Source organism: Phocoena sinus, chromosome 16, assembly GCF_008692025.1.
Source record: "Phocoena sinus isolate mPhoSin1 chromosome 16, mPhoSin1.pri, whole genome shotgun sequence".
NCBI lineage: Eukaryota > Metazoa > Chordata > Mammalia > Artiodactyla > Phocoenidae > Phocoena > Phocoena sinus.
Genome location: NC_045778.1, coordinates 69,152,401 through 69,165,495, shown reverse-complemented (window position 1 = coordinate 69,165,495; position 13,095 = coordinate 69,152,401). Strand labels below are relative to the sequence as shown.

The window sequence follows — 13,095 nt, the reverse complement described above, 5'->3', positions numbered from 1 at the left end:
CTAATCAATGAATTTAGTAAAGTAGCAGGATACAAAATTAATGCACAGAAATCTCTGGCATTCCTATACACTAATGATGAAAAATCTGAAAGTGAAATCAAGAAAACACTCCCATTTACCACTGCAACAAAAAGAATTAAATATCTAGGAATAAACCTACCTAAGGAGACAAAGACCTGTATGCAGAAAATTATAAGACACTGATGAAAGAAATTAAAGATGATACAAATAGATGGAGAGATATACCACGTTCTTGGATTGAAAGAATCAACATTGTGAAAATGACTCTACCACCCAAAGCAATCTACAGATTCAATGCAATCCCTATCAAACTACCACTGGCATTTTTCACAGAACTAGAACAAAAACTTTCACAATTTGTATGGAAAGACAATAGACCCCGAATAGCCCAAGCAATCTTGAGAACGAAAAACGGAGCTGGAGGATTCAGGCTCCCTGACTTCAGACTATACTACAGTAATCAAGACAGTACGGTACTGGCACAAAAACAGAAAGATAGATCAATGGAACAGGATAGAAAGCCCAGAGATAAACCCACACATATATGGTCACCTTATCTTTGATAAAGGAGGCAGGTATGTACAGTGGAGAAAGGACAGCCTCTTCAATAAGTGGTGCTGGGAAAACTGGACAGGTACATGTAAAAGTATGAGATTAGATCACTCCCTAACACCATACACAAAAATAAGCTCAAAATGGATTAAAGACCTAAATGTAAGGCCAGAAACTATCAAACTCTTAGAGGAAAACATAGGCAGAACACTCTATGATATAAATCACAGCAAGATCCTTTTTGACCCACCTCCTAGAGAAATGGAAATAAAAACAAAAATAAACAAATGGGACCTAATGAAACTTCAAAGCTTTTGCACAGCAAACGAAACCATAAACAAGACCGAAAGACAACCCTCAGAATGGGAGAAAATATTTGCAAATGAAGCAACTGACAAAGGATTAATCTCCAAAATTTATAAGCAGCTCATGCAGCTCAATAACAAAAAATCAAACAACCCAATCCAAAAATGGGCAGAAGACCTAAACAGAGATTTCTCCAAAGAAGATATACAGACTGCCAACAAACACATGAAAGAATGCTCAACATCATTAATCTAAATTAGAGAAATGCAAATCAAAACTACAATAAGATATCATCTCACACCAGTCAGAATGGCCATCATCAACAAATCTAGAAACAATAAATGCTGGAGAGGATGTGGAGAAAAGGGAACCCTCTTGCACTGTTGGTGGGAATGTAATTGATACAGCGACTGTGGAGAACAGTATGGAGGTTCCTTAAAAAACTACAAATAGAACTACCATATGACCCAGCAATCCCACTACTGGGCATATACCCTGAGAAAACCATAATTCAAAAAGAGTCATGTACCAAAATGTTCATTGCAGCTCTATTTACAATAGCCCGGAGATGGAAACAACCTAAGTGTCCATCATCAGATTAATGGATAAAGAAGATGTGGCACATATATACAATGGAATATTACTCAGCCATAAAAAGAAATGAAATTGAGCTCTTTGTAATGAGGTGGATAGACCTAGAGTCTGTCATACAGAGTGAAGTAAGTCAGAAAGAGAAAGACAAATACCATAAGCTAACACATATATATGGAATTTAAGGGAAAAAAATGTCATGAAGAACCTAGGGGTAAGACAGGAATAAACACACAGACCTACTAGAGAATGGACTTGAGGATATGGGGAGGGGGAAGGGTAAGCTGTGACAGTGAGAGAGAGGCATGGACATATATACACTACCAAACGTAAGGTAGATAGCTAGTGGGAAGCAGCCGCATAGCACAGAGAGATCAGCTCTGTGCTTTGTGACCGCCTGGAGGGGTGGGATAGGGAGGGTGGGAGAGAGGGAGACGCAAGAGGGAAGAGATATGGGAACATATGTATATGTATACCTGATTCACTTTGTTATTAAAAAATAAAATAAAATAAAATAACCAACAAGGACCTACTGTATAGCATGGGAACTGTGCTCAGTATTCTGTAATAACCTAAATGAGAAAAGAATCTAAGAAAGAATAGATATATGTATAACTGAATCACTTTTCTGTACACCTGAAACTAACACAACATTGTAAATCAACTATGGTCCAATATAAAATAAAAATTTTAAGAAAAGTCACTGGGGGTCTCTGGGACCTGTAGGACACCCAGAGTTCCTGCTGTGTCCATTGTGGGGATTCTGGCTTATTGAGAGCACTGGGGACCTACAGAGGCCGAGGCCTATTAAAGGACCTTAGAGCCTTTGCAAGCGGAGGTGATGGCTGTACATGGCTGGGACCATGGACTTGAGTGGAACTTCAGATCCGCTAGGGCAAGAGGCAGCAGGGGGCAAAGAAGATCCAGAGATCAGAGTGGCAGGTGACAAATAAAGGCATTCCTCTGTGAGGGCTTATGAAGAACACTGTGTGTAGGTACATGTATAAACATACATGTGTATAACACACATTTATATCCATGTAGCTGTATATGTGTATGTATATAAGACACATATATAAAATATTTATACATAGGGCTTCCCTGGTGGCGCAGTGGTTGAGAGTCCGCCTGCCGATGCAGGGGACACGGGTTCGTGTCCCGGTCCGGGAAGATCCCACATGCTGCGGAGCGGCTGGGCCCGTGAGCCATGGCCGCTGAGCCTGCGCGTCCGGAGCCTGTGCTCCGCAACGGGAGAGGCCACAACAGTGAGAGGCCCGTGTACCACAAAAAAAAATATATATATATACATAAAATATATGTATACACATATATGTATGTGCATATACACACATCAGCTGACTTGTGCGTAAAATTATGACTCATTACATATATATATATATTTATAGGATGTATGTGTATGAGCACACAAACAGAAATGCATCATTTTTAAAGAGCTCTCAGTAACAGAGGGCCACTTACTCTTTTTAGATCACAAAAATGAGGCTCCAAGAAGCATGGTGATTTCTCCTGGCTGTGTGGTCACCAGGGTCGGAACTGGGAGAAGGACCCAGGGTTCTTCCTACCACCTCATGCTCTTAACCTGTCTCCACCTTCACTAGCCCTTTCTCCCAGCTGACAGCCACACACAGTAACAGCAAATCTTTTTTTTTTTTTTTAACTTGCATTAAAGTTTCCACCTGGAACATTATCATGTAATAAGGGGCAGCTTTGAGAAGGGAATTCTTATCACCCGCTGCGCTCTGCTGGGCTTTTGGAAGGCGGGCCACAGCCTCTCTCTCTGTGAGGTCAAGAGCAGGCCCAACCCTTCAAGGGACGATTCTGAGAGCAGCTAGCTTCATCCTAACCACGGCAGTATCTGATCATCTGATCATACTTACTTGAAAACCATCCTCTTGATTCTTGCCTTCACTTCCTGTTGGGTTGAAAATGCATCCAATGGGGAATTCCAGATGAGGGGCGGAACTGAACTGGACCGCTCCCACCCTGGCCTGCAGTGGGAGACAGTGGGCCCAGGGGCCCGAGAGCAGGGTCAATTCACAAACATCCCTAAGAGGAAAGAAGGGACGAGAAAGGTTAACGACGCTGCCTCCTGCCCACTCACAAATACCAGTGCTGGTTATTTCTCTCATGTCCTTAAAAGAAGGTTCCAAAGACTGAGAGGACAATCTGGAAGGAGACGGTCACATCTGCCTGTGCTCCACAATGACCACCACCAATTCGACCCCCATTCCGACAGCTCTCTTGGCGGAGCTGTGAGCTTTAGGGTCTCTGCTCACACTTACTGCCTCCCAGGTGTAAGCACTGTTTTAAGCCTTCTCAACTCTTTATTTCATTTAACCCACAGAGGTGCTATTCCTACCCACATTACTGCCGGAGAAACTAAAACAAAGAGGATACAGGTCTGGCCCAGGGCTAGTAAGACAGGAGCGCGGCCTTTGGGCTTGGTGCCTGTGATCTTCACTAAACCTGTTATGCCGATCACCTTCTCAGCCAGCACACGACTTCAGCTAAACCCCCAACCAGGGGTGTCACAGAAGCTATCCGCAGCCACCACACATCCATCCTTGGTTGGGGGGCCTGCCCTTCCAGGCCTCCTCCTGCCAAGCTAGGGAAAGGCCAGATCTCCAGGCCACAGTCAGACTGGGGGACAAGCAGCTTCCTAATCGGAGACGAGCGCTATTGGAGCTGAAGTATCGGAGGTTATGAGAGCCACTGGCGAGTCCTGATTTTGCATCCTCATTCAGAAGGCCATGGGAGAAAATCCAATGCCTTACAAAACTGGAGAAGGGAAACTGAGTAAAGTCATTCCCTGGATCCTTAAGATTAGTGTGTGTCAAGCAGAGAAGGGTTTAAACATTTAAGCTTCCTCTTGAGGGCCTAACCCCTGCACCTAGTCATTGGCTCTCTAAACTCCTGGAGAAACTACATTCTCAGTTACTTATTCCCACAATTAACCCCGATTCTGGCTAAGATTGCAAATGGGCCAAGTGATTCATATTTAAACAACAACACTGATTTTTTTCCTGCTCTGTGAGTTCCTTCACTGCTGGTCCCTTAACAGGCCTGGCGCTTGGGAGCCGATCAAAGCACTTGGCCACACCAGGCCAGCTGCATCTGCTTCCAGGGAGCACAGCCCATTGGACCTTCCTCCCACAGGAAGTTCTGAGGAGGAGCTGTTGGGAATCTTAAATAGGAAGAAATTTAAGTCTTGGGTGGGCATGTGAGGGAGAGGGACACCGGAAAGCAGAGTAGTAGAGAACCTCAGGAAGGAGTTTCTGAAAAGCAACCTGTTTAAAATCTCCCTTGAATTTAGCATGTGATAAAGGGAGCATCTCAAACCACTGGGAAAAGATGGTACATTCAGTAAGTGATATTGGGACAACTGGATAGCCATCTGCAAAAGAATAAAGGATAAATTGCAAATGGATTCAAGATTGAAATGTCAAAAATGTAACCATAAAAGTTCTAGAAAACTTGGGAGAATTCCTTCGTAACTTCAAAGTAGAAAAGACTTGCAATCCAGCAGTCGTAAAGGAAAACTGATAAATCTGACTACATGAAGAAAACTTCTACAGGGCAAAACATACCATAACACAACCAAAAAATGAAGACAAAATGAAGTTATTTGCAACTCACGTCAGAGACAAAGGGTTAGTTTCCCCAATATATAGAGAGTGTCTGGGAATTGATATGTGTGAAGACCAACAATCCAACAGAAAAATGGGCCAAGGCTATGAACAGAGATCACAGAACAGGAAATACAAAACGGCTCTTTAATAAGAAAAGATGCTTGATCGTGTTGCACTGAGATGTAGCAAAAAGCCAGATAACAATGTTTGCAGGGGGAAACCAGTATTCTCAAACACTGCTATAAGAACATAAATGTTATGGCATCCATAGAGAGAAATGTCAATATTTATTGAAAATTACTAATGCACGGGGCTATCGGGAATTTATCCTACAGCTATATACTTTTACATGTGTGAAATGACATATTTACAAGCTCACAATATATTTGTAATAGTGGATGTCCATCAATAAGGGTTGGTTAACTAAACCTTCGTAAATCCTTACAATGGAACATAAATCAGCTATAAAAAATGATATAGTGTATATGCCTATATTAAGACCTATATTACCTATCTACCTAGATATGGAAAGACTTCCAAGATAATGTGAAGAGAAAAAGGCAAGGGATTAAACTGTGTGTATAGCATGCTACCCTTTGTGTTAAAAGGGCAAAAATTAGAATATATATTCATATTGCTTATATTTGCATGAAGCGATTCTGTAAGGACGCTCAAGACAGCAGGGGGACGGGGCTGGGCAAATAGAAAATGTGTGACTGGGAGAGATATTTTTCATTGAATATCGTCTTTTTTTGGAACCATGTGAATGAATGAATTAGTTTAAAAACTCTCTTGAGACCAACAGCTGGGTGTATTTACTTAAATTAAACAGGAAGGAGCCAACTTCAAAACAAAACAAGATGGAAACAGCTTGAGTCAGTAGTCAAGGCATTTAATTTAATTGGTGGTTTGGGAGCCAAATAGTCACCTTGTATCTTCAGTTTACTGTATGCTCAGAAGCAAGCCCGCCCAGATTTCTCACCACACTGTAATCACTCTGCTGCAATCATTATATTAGAGCCAGGAAGTGAACTTCTCAGCTTAAGGGTTGAGAGGAAGACTTTTTAAACACCTTAAATCCAGAACAGAGCCTCCATAAAAAGCCTTAATTTATAGCTACTTAAAAATTTCTTCCTGGAAAGTAAAATTAGGTGCAAATCAAATCCCTTGTACATGGAGATAAGACGATGACACCAAAATGCAGCGGCAAACACACAAAACCTGAAGCCACAAGTCAGACTGAAGCGTCTGAAGTCACCCTAACGCAAAAACCCTTCGCTAGCAATTCCATCGAGTCTGAGCCGCTTGGAGGTGGAGGTTCTCATTTGCTCGTGAAATAGACACCCAACTCCTTTGCTCAACAGGTCTTGCTGTGAGAAAGTTTTCTCAGGACAAGCCAAATACAGTTCCCTCAACACCCAGGCTACGTCCTCTTAATAAAAGAGAGCCGCTAGGCACCCTCTTTCCCATGAAAATGATAATCAGGTTCCCTCACATGGAAAAGTCCAGGCCTCTCAATGTTCTGTCTCCTTGCTGTGGGCACCGTCTGGTTTGCCAATATCTAACCTAAAAAATGCCACATTCTAGGGCTTCCCTGGTGGCGCAGTGGTTGAGAGTCCGCCTGCCGATGCAGGGGACACGGGTTCGTGCCCCGGTCTGGGAGGATCCCACATGCCGCGGAGCGGCTGGGCCCGTGAGCCATGGCCGCTGAGCCTGCGCGTCCGGAGCCTGTCCTCCGCAACGGGAGAGGCCACAACAGTGAGAGGCCCGCGTAACGCATAAAAAAAAAAAAAAAAAAAAAAAAAAAAAAAAAAATGCCACATTCTAGACATGGTTTGGCAACATTGAGATTAAATTCCCTGAAATCTGGGGACCTGTGTGTTGAGATAGTTGCTCCCAACAGCACCACCCATCAAGTGTTTCTGTCATAGTTTTCTTACCCTCTCTTTGAGGATGCTGAATTCCATCAGCACCCACCACTTCCGCATACACAGATACACATACACACACCACCATGTTGCCTGCTGTCCACGTGCTACGTGGTTGTGACAGCAGAATGTGAAGTCCTGGGCTGAGAGTCAAGAGCACCAGTTCTTCCAAGCTGAGCTCTCTTCTAAGATTGCTGTGTGACCCTAGGCAGTCACTTAGCCTCTCTGAGCCTGTTTCTTCAGTTGTAAAACATTCTCTAATAATCCATACAACTCTTCCCTTCCAACCTGCCATCCGCTGGGGTCTACAGGCCACCCATTTCAGGACATATTATATCCAAGCCAAGGTCAACAGTGTTTGATCTTTATGGCTCTTCCTCCATGAAAAAATTAGTGAAACTTCATAGAGAATCACTTCCTTTCAAAATCAGGGCCCTGTGTGTAGGAGGGTAGAGATTCAGCTGCCCTTGGCCCTGACCCTCTGAGGGTCTGTGATGGGATGACTACACGGTTGGAACTTCCAGGCTGTTCATGCCTCGATGGAATGATGTCAGCTATAACCATGCAAGACAGCCTGAGGTCCAGGGTAATGTGCTCACTCTCCACAAATGACATGTCATTCTGGAGAAAATCTGGCCCTCGTTAAAAGCCATTATTTTGCTCCTAAATCCTAGAAGTTTTTCTAGGATTAACCCAGGAATGCCATCTTGGAAAACCACTTTCTTCCCCGACCTGTATGTGACTAGCCCCTAATTCAAGTAATTATAGCTTTCCAGACCAAAATGCCCTCCTTAAATTTACTTGATTTTTGAGTCAGTTCACGTGGTTCAAAATCCATAAAGTATAAAGACGTCTAATACCGATGGGCCTCCCTCTGGACTTGTGCTCCATCTGCTCAGTTCCCACCCTCTCCCTCAATGGGAAACCGCTGCTCTTAGCCTCTTACAAATCCCTCCAGAGTTTCTTCATGCTACATACGGACAAATACAAACATAGACTCTTTTCATCTCCATTTTTCATAAAAGGTAACACATTATACATACCATTTGCACCTTTTTTTTTTTTTTTTTTTTTGCGGTACCCGGGCCTCTCACTGTTGTGGCCTCCCCCGTTGGGGAGCACAGGCTCCAGACCTGCAGGCTCAGCGGCCATGGCTCACGGGCCCAGCCGCTCCGCGGCATGTGGGATCTTCCCGGACCGGGGCACGAACCCGTGTCCCCTGCATCGGCAGGCGGACGCTCAACCACTGCGCCACCAGGGAAGCCCTGCACCTTATTTTTATACTCAATTTGCTTTGGTGTCTTTCCACATCAGCGATTTTCCTCATTTACTTTCTAAAGCTGCCCTGTGTTTCATTATATGAAGACACCATAATAGATTTACCTGTCCCCTGTGAGCAGGCCTTTGGGTTGCCTGAAATCTTTTACAATTACAAACAACACTGCAATGAATAACTTCATTATTTTGCACCTGTGGGAGTATCTGTAGAATAAAATACTGAGTCAAAGGGTCCCAGCCTTTGTAATTTTGATAGACACTGTTATTACAGATTCCTCTATAGAGAGGTTGCACATTCCCACCAGCAGTGCATGAGGACACCGGTTTCCTACAGACTTGCCAATGGAGCATGACACCAAACTTTGGATTTTTGCTAATCTAGTTAAGTGAAAAATGGTATATCGGTCAGAGATTTGCTATTACATTGAGTGAGGTTGGGCATCTTTTCCTATGTCAAAGGGCCATCTGTGTTTCATTTTCTGGGAACTATCTGTGTTCACTGCCTGTTTTTCTGTTGAGTTGTTCCAAAATGCCCCTTTAGCAACAAGAGCCACAGCTAGCGCACTGCTGACGTTTAAGACTTGCTATTTGAAACAAGGAAGAACAAGAAATGAAGATGCTGGCTGGATTGATTAGCCAGGAGCTGTTCCTTTCAAGTGAACAGAGAGGGTAGGAGCTGTGTTTCATATTACGACTCTAGTCTTCAGAGGCAGTTATAGTTTTTGTCTGCCAGCATGCTTTCTTTTTCCCACTGTTCTGCAAACACAACCTCTCTTTCCAGTGGGAAATCCAAGTGTTCATCCCCACTGCAAGAATGAGGATAAGCACATGACTCAGGTTTGGCCAGACAAGCTCTTCCCTTTGACTTCTGTGATTGGTCAAGGGATTGTCATGTGACCTATGCCCGTCCAATCAGAGCCCTCCCTGGGACTGCTGCCAGTTCTACACGTAAGAAGTCTACTTTCTTTTTCCTGGGGTGACTACCTTGAGGGACAATGTAGGGCAACTTTGCTATGTAAGGAAAACCTGCCTGGCAAGGAAGCCAACAGAGGGAAGCAAAATGAAGAGGAGGAGAAAAAGAGAGGGATTGAGTCCCCGGATCCCACTGTGCCTAGAACCAGGATTCACCCCCTTAGTCTTCCTGGTTCCACAAGCCAGTAAATGCCCTCTTCTGCTTAAGACAGAATTTCTGTCACTTGCAGCCAAAGACGCCCTCATACAAAGACAACGAGACTTGCACTCACCCTCCTGGGGTTGATGTCCAGAGCATCACAGACCGTGACGGCAAAGTGCTTGGACCTTTCAAAGCTCCCTTTCCCAATGCTGTGAGAGCCATCGATCAGAAACAGGACGTCCGCCACAGCCGAGCACCACATCACTAGGGGAGAGGGGGACAGAATGGGTGACAATCAGCTTCCCTACAGTCTGCTCCCCAAAAGATCTTACTCCCAAAGCAGAGTGGAGGCGGAAACAACCTTGTGGTGGGTCAAGCTCCTCTAAGCCCAATGGGGGAAATAACACTGGAGAAATTCTGGGCCAGAGGCAGCCCTCCTCTGCAGCAGGGAGCACCCACCTACCATGAGCACAACTCATGAAAGTCTGTATAATAATGGAAGAGTCTAATTCAACAACACTAACTGAGCCGTATGAGAGGAGGGGCTACTGGGCCAGTGAGGGACACCCAAGAGCCTTGGTTCCTGCCCTCAGGGGTCACAATCTTGTCTGGGACACAGCCAGGCACCCTGGTTCATATGACTGCATTACCCAAGAGTCTACGTAATGATAACCAGCACTGACTGCATCTTTCCTATATGCCGGGTGCTGCTTTAAACACTTTATATGTACTAATTTATTTAATTCTCATAACCACCTTGAGATATACTATTTCTTTATTTTTCAACAGTTATATTGAGATCATATTCACATACCACACCAGTCACCCATTTAAAGTATACACTTCAATGGATTTTAGTGTATTCACAGATGTATTTATCACCGTCACAATCAATTTTAGAACATTTTCCATCTCCTCAAAAGGAAACCCTGTACTCTTTAGCTATCAGCTCTCTAGCCCCCTACCCCCACCCCTAAACAGATTTACAATCTGCATTCCCATTGGAGAGATAAGGAGAGCAGGGCACAGGGAAATTCAGGAATTTCCTAAGGCCAAAGTACCAGAAAGTGGTGGAGCCGGGAATCAAACTGAGGCTGTCCACAGGTGTGGCTCCAGAGTCCACACCCTATCACCTCACCGGGAAGATGCAAGAGAGAAGAAGTCAGAGAAGCACCAGTGAGAAGGCGCCACCTGGTAGCAGCGTGCAAGGGGGATTTCACCAGAGAGGGAGGGAAGGGACTGCAGGGTCCCTAGGAGTGGGCGGGTGTGGCTTGAGCACGTGGAGGGGATGACGAGCAGGGAGGAAGAGAAGGAATATGGCAGCAGACGAGGCTGGTTGCGTAGATGGTGGTCACACAACAGAAGACCTTGAAGCACGGGCCAAGAAATTCGGCAACAGGGATCTTCCTAGGGTTTTTAACCAGGAGAGGAACTTGGTCAGACCCCTGTTTGGGGAAAATAACTCTGGCCACAGCATGAAAGAAGACAGGAGTGGGGCAGAAACTGTCCGAAGTAACGTGGCTTCTCTTGAGTCCATCACACAGAGGCTAAAGTAGGTGTTTGGAGGGTTAAGTAAAACGTGGGCTTACTTTTGCTGGCGACTGAAATCTTCCCAATGGTCTGCTTGCTCACATGGACTTCCTGAAGAGGGAGGGATGGGGGCACTAGGAGAGAAAACACCAGAAGCAGTCATTACAAGGCAGAGAGGGGAGGAGTCTTAGTTTCCACGTTATAATGACCAGAACAAACGGGTCACAAGAGAGAAAACAGGAATGTGAAAGAGTTAAATGATATTGTATCTTAAAAATTACCAGATGGATAACATAAATAATTCCCTCCGCCCCCACCAATTGCCCCACTTCTATCAGGTATCTTTGCGTTTAAATGTGGGCATTTTGAAGAGAAAAATTTAAAAGATATATGGGGGGATATAGAGAGCCTGTGATTCTGATGAGTTTCGTCCCTGGGTAGGCATAATAACTGAGTGCCCCTCTGGGGTGTAGCATCTTGCCATAAACATTAACCTTGGATATGAACAGACAATTCATAGAACAAAGAGAATTCATAGAAAAGCACAAGGAAAATTTTCAAACAGGTGACAAAACACTTTAACTCAAACAGTGGGATACCCTTTTAAATGTGAAATTTAGACGATCAAGTTTTAAATTTAAATATAACTGGGGAAAGATTAAATCAGGAAAAGCTTTTCCAGTGGTGACACTGTAAAGTGGTACAACCCTTTTGGAAAACAATTCAGCCAAATGAATTAAGAGCCATCAAAGTGCTTAGGCTCCACAGTATCGCACCTGGGAATTGATCCAAAGGAAAAACTGCTTTAGAGAAGGGAAAATGTGCACCAAGACACTCCCTTCAATGTTACTTGTTTCAGAGGAATGATGGTGATAACAAATATCCAAAGAGATAGAACTCTCAGTAAACACTGATACATTCATTCAAAGCAATTAATATGAACAAGTGCTAAAAAGTTTTGGGGTAGAAAGTTTGTGGATACATTTTTTTTCTTCTCTGTGATACCCAGTAAAATTGTAATAATGGCATATGAGCAGCCAACAACAATTTTCAAAATAAACTTTGAGGGCAGGTAACATGCCAGGTGCTGAACAGCAAGCCAACCCCGATGAAAGCTCTGAAGATGGGCTTCCCTGGTGGCGCAGTGGTTGAGAGTCCGCCTGCCGATGCAGGGGACGCGGGTTCGTGCCCCGGTCCGGGAAGATCCCACATGCCGCGGAGTGGCTGGGCCCGTGAGCCATGGCTGCTGAGCCTGCGCGTCTGGAGCCTGTGCTCCGCAACGGGAGAGGCCACAGCAGTGAGAGGCCCGCGTACCGCAAAAAAAAAAGAAAGTTCTGAAGACAGTGAGGTGCCACTTGGAGGGATTATTTGAAAAGCCAACTGTGCATGGTCACTGTCAGAAGAAGCAGACATGTAGATGCTTATAAATGTCCACGTCCGCTGGATAAGCACAGTGGGCACAAAGTGAGGGTGGGCAAAGCCCAGGAGCCAGACAGGCCAGGAATGGGGCAGATGAAGGAATGTGAGATGGGGTGGGAGGGACTGCCGAGGAAAGAGGTAAAGGAGAGGGAGCCAGGCGGGGGTGGGTGTAGGGTAGCAATCACACAACACAGGGAAGCTGGGCTCAGGGGGATTTGCCCCTGCCAGGAAGGTGACGAGGAGGAGGACACCAAAAAATGATGTCAGGTTCTGGGGGGCATGCTTCTCGTTGGCAGCACCCCCTGGAGCTCATTAGGCCAGGGGTCCCCAACCCCCGGGCCATGGACCAGTACTGGTCCATGACCAGTTAGGAACCGGACTGCACAGCGGGAGGTGAGCGGCAGGCAGGCAAGTGAGCGAAGCTTCATCTGTATTTAGAGCCGCTCCCCATTGCTCGCGTTACCGCCTGAGCTCCGCCTCCTGTCAGCATTATGGTGAGTTGTGTAATTATTTCGTTATATATTACAATGTAATAATAATAGAAATAAAGTGCATAATAAATGTAATGCTCTTGAATCACCCCGAAACCATCCCCCTCCATGTGGGTCCGTGGAAAAACTGTCTTCCACAAAACCAGTCTCTGGAGCCAAAAAGGTTGGGGACCACTGCATTAAGCAACTACCCCCTTGGCTGGTCCCAGCTCCAC

General features: G+C 44.9%; 1 protein-coding gene across 1 annotated transcript in view; it reads right to left on the bottom strand.

The window, feature by feature from the left end:
- Positions 1-13,095, bottom strand: part of VWA2 (von Willebrand factor A domain containing 2) — a 61,901-nt gene that overhangs the window by 36,266 nt on the left and 12,540 nt on the right. Inside the window, 4 exon segments of the mRNA XM_032608262.1 lie at positions 3,369-3,430; positions 3,432-3,479; positions 9,571-9,704; positions 11,030-11,104. Coding sequence (XP_032464153.1) covers positions 3,369-3,430; positions 3,432-3,479; positions 9,571-9,704; positions 11,030-11,104 — 319 coding nt within the window.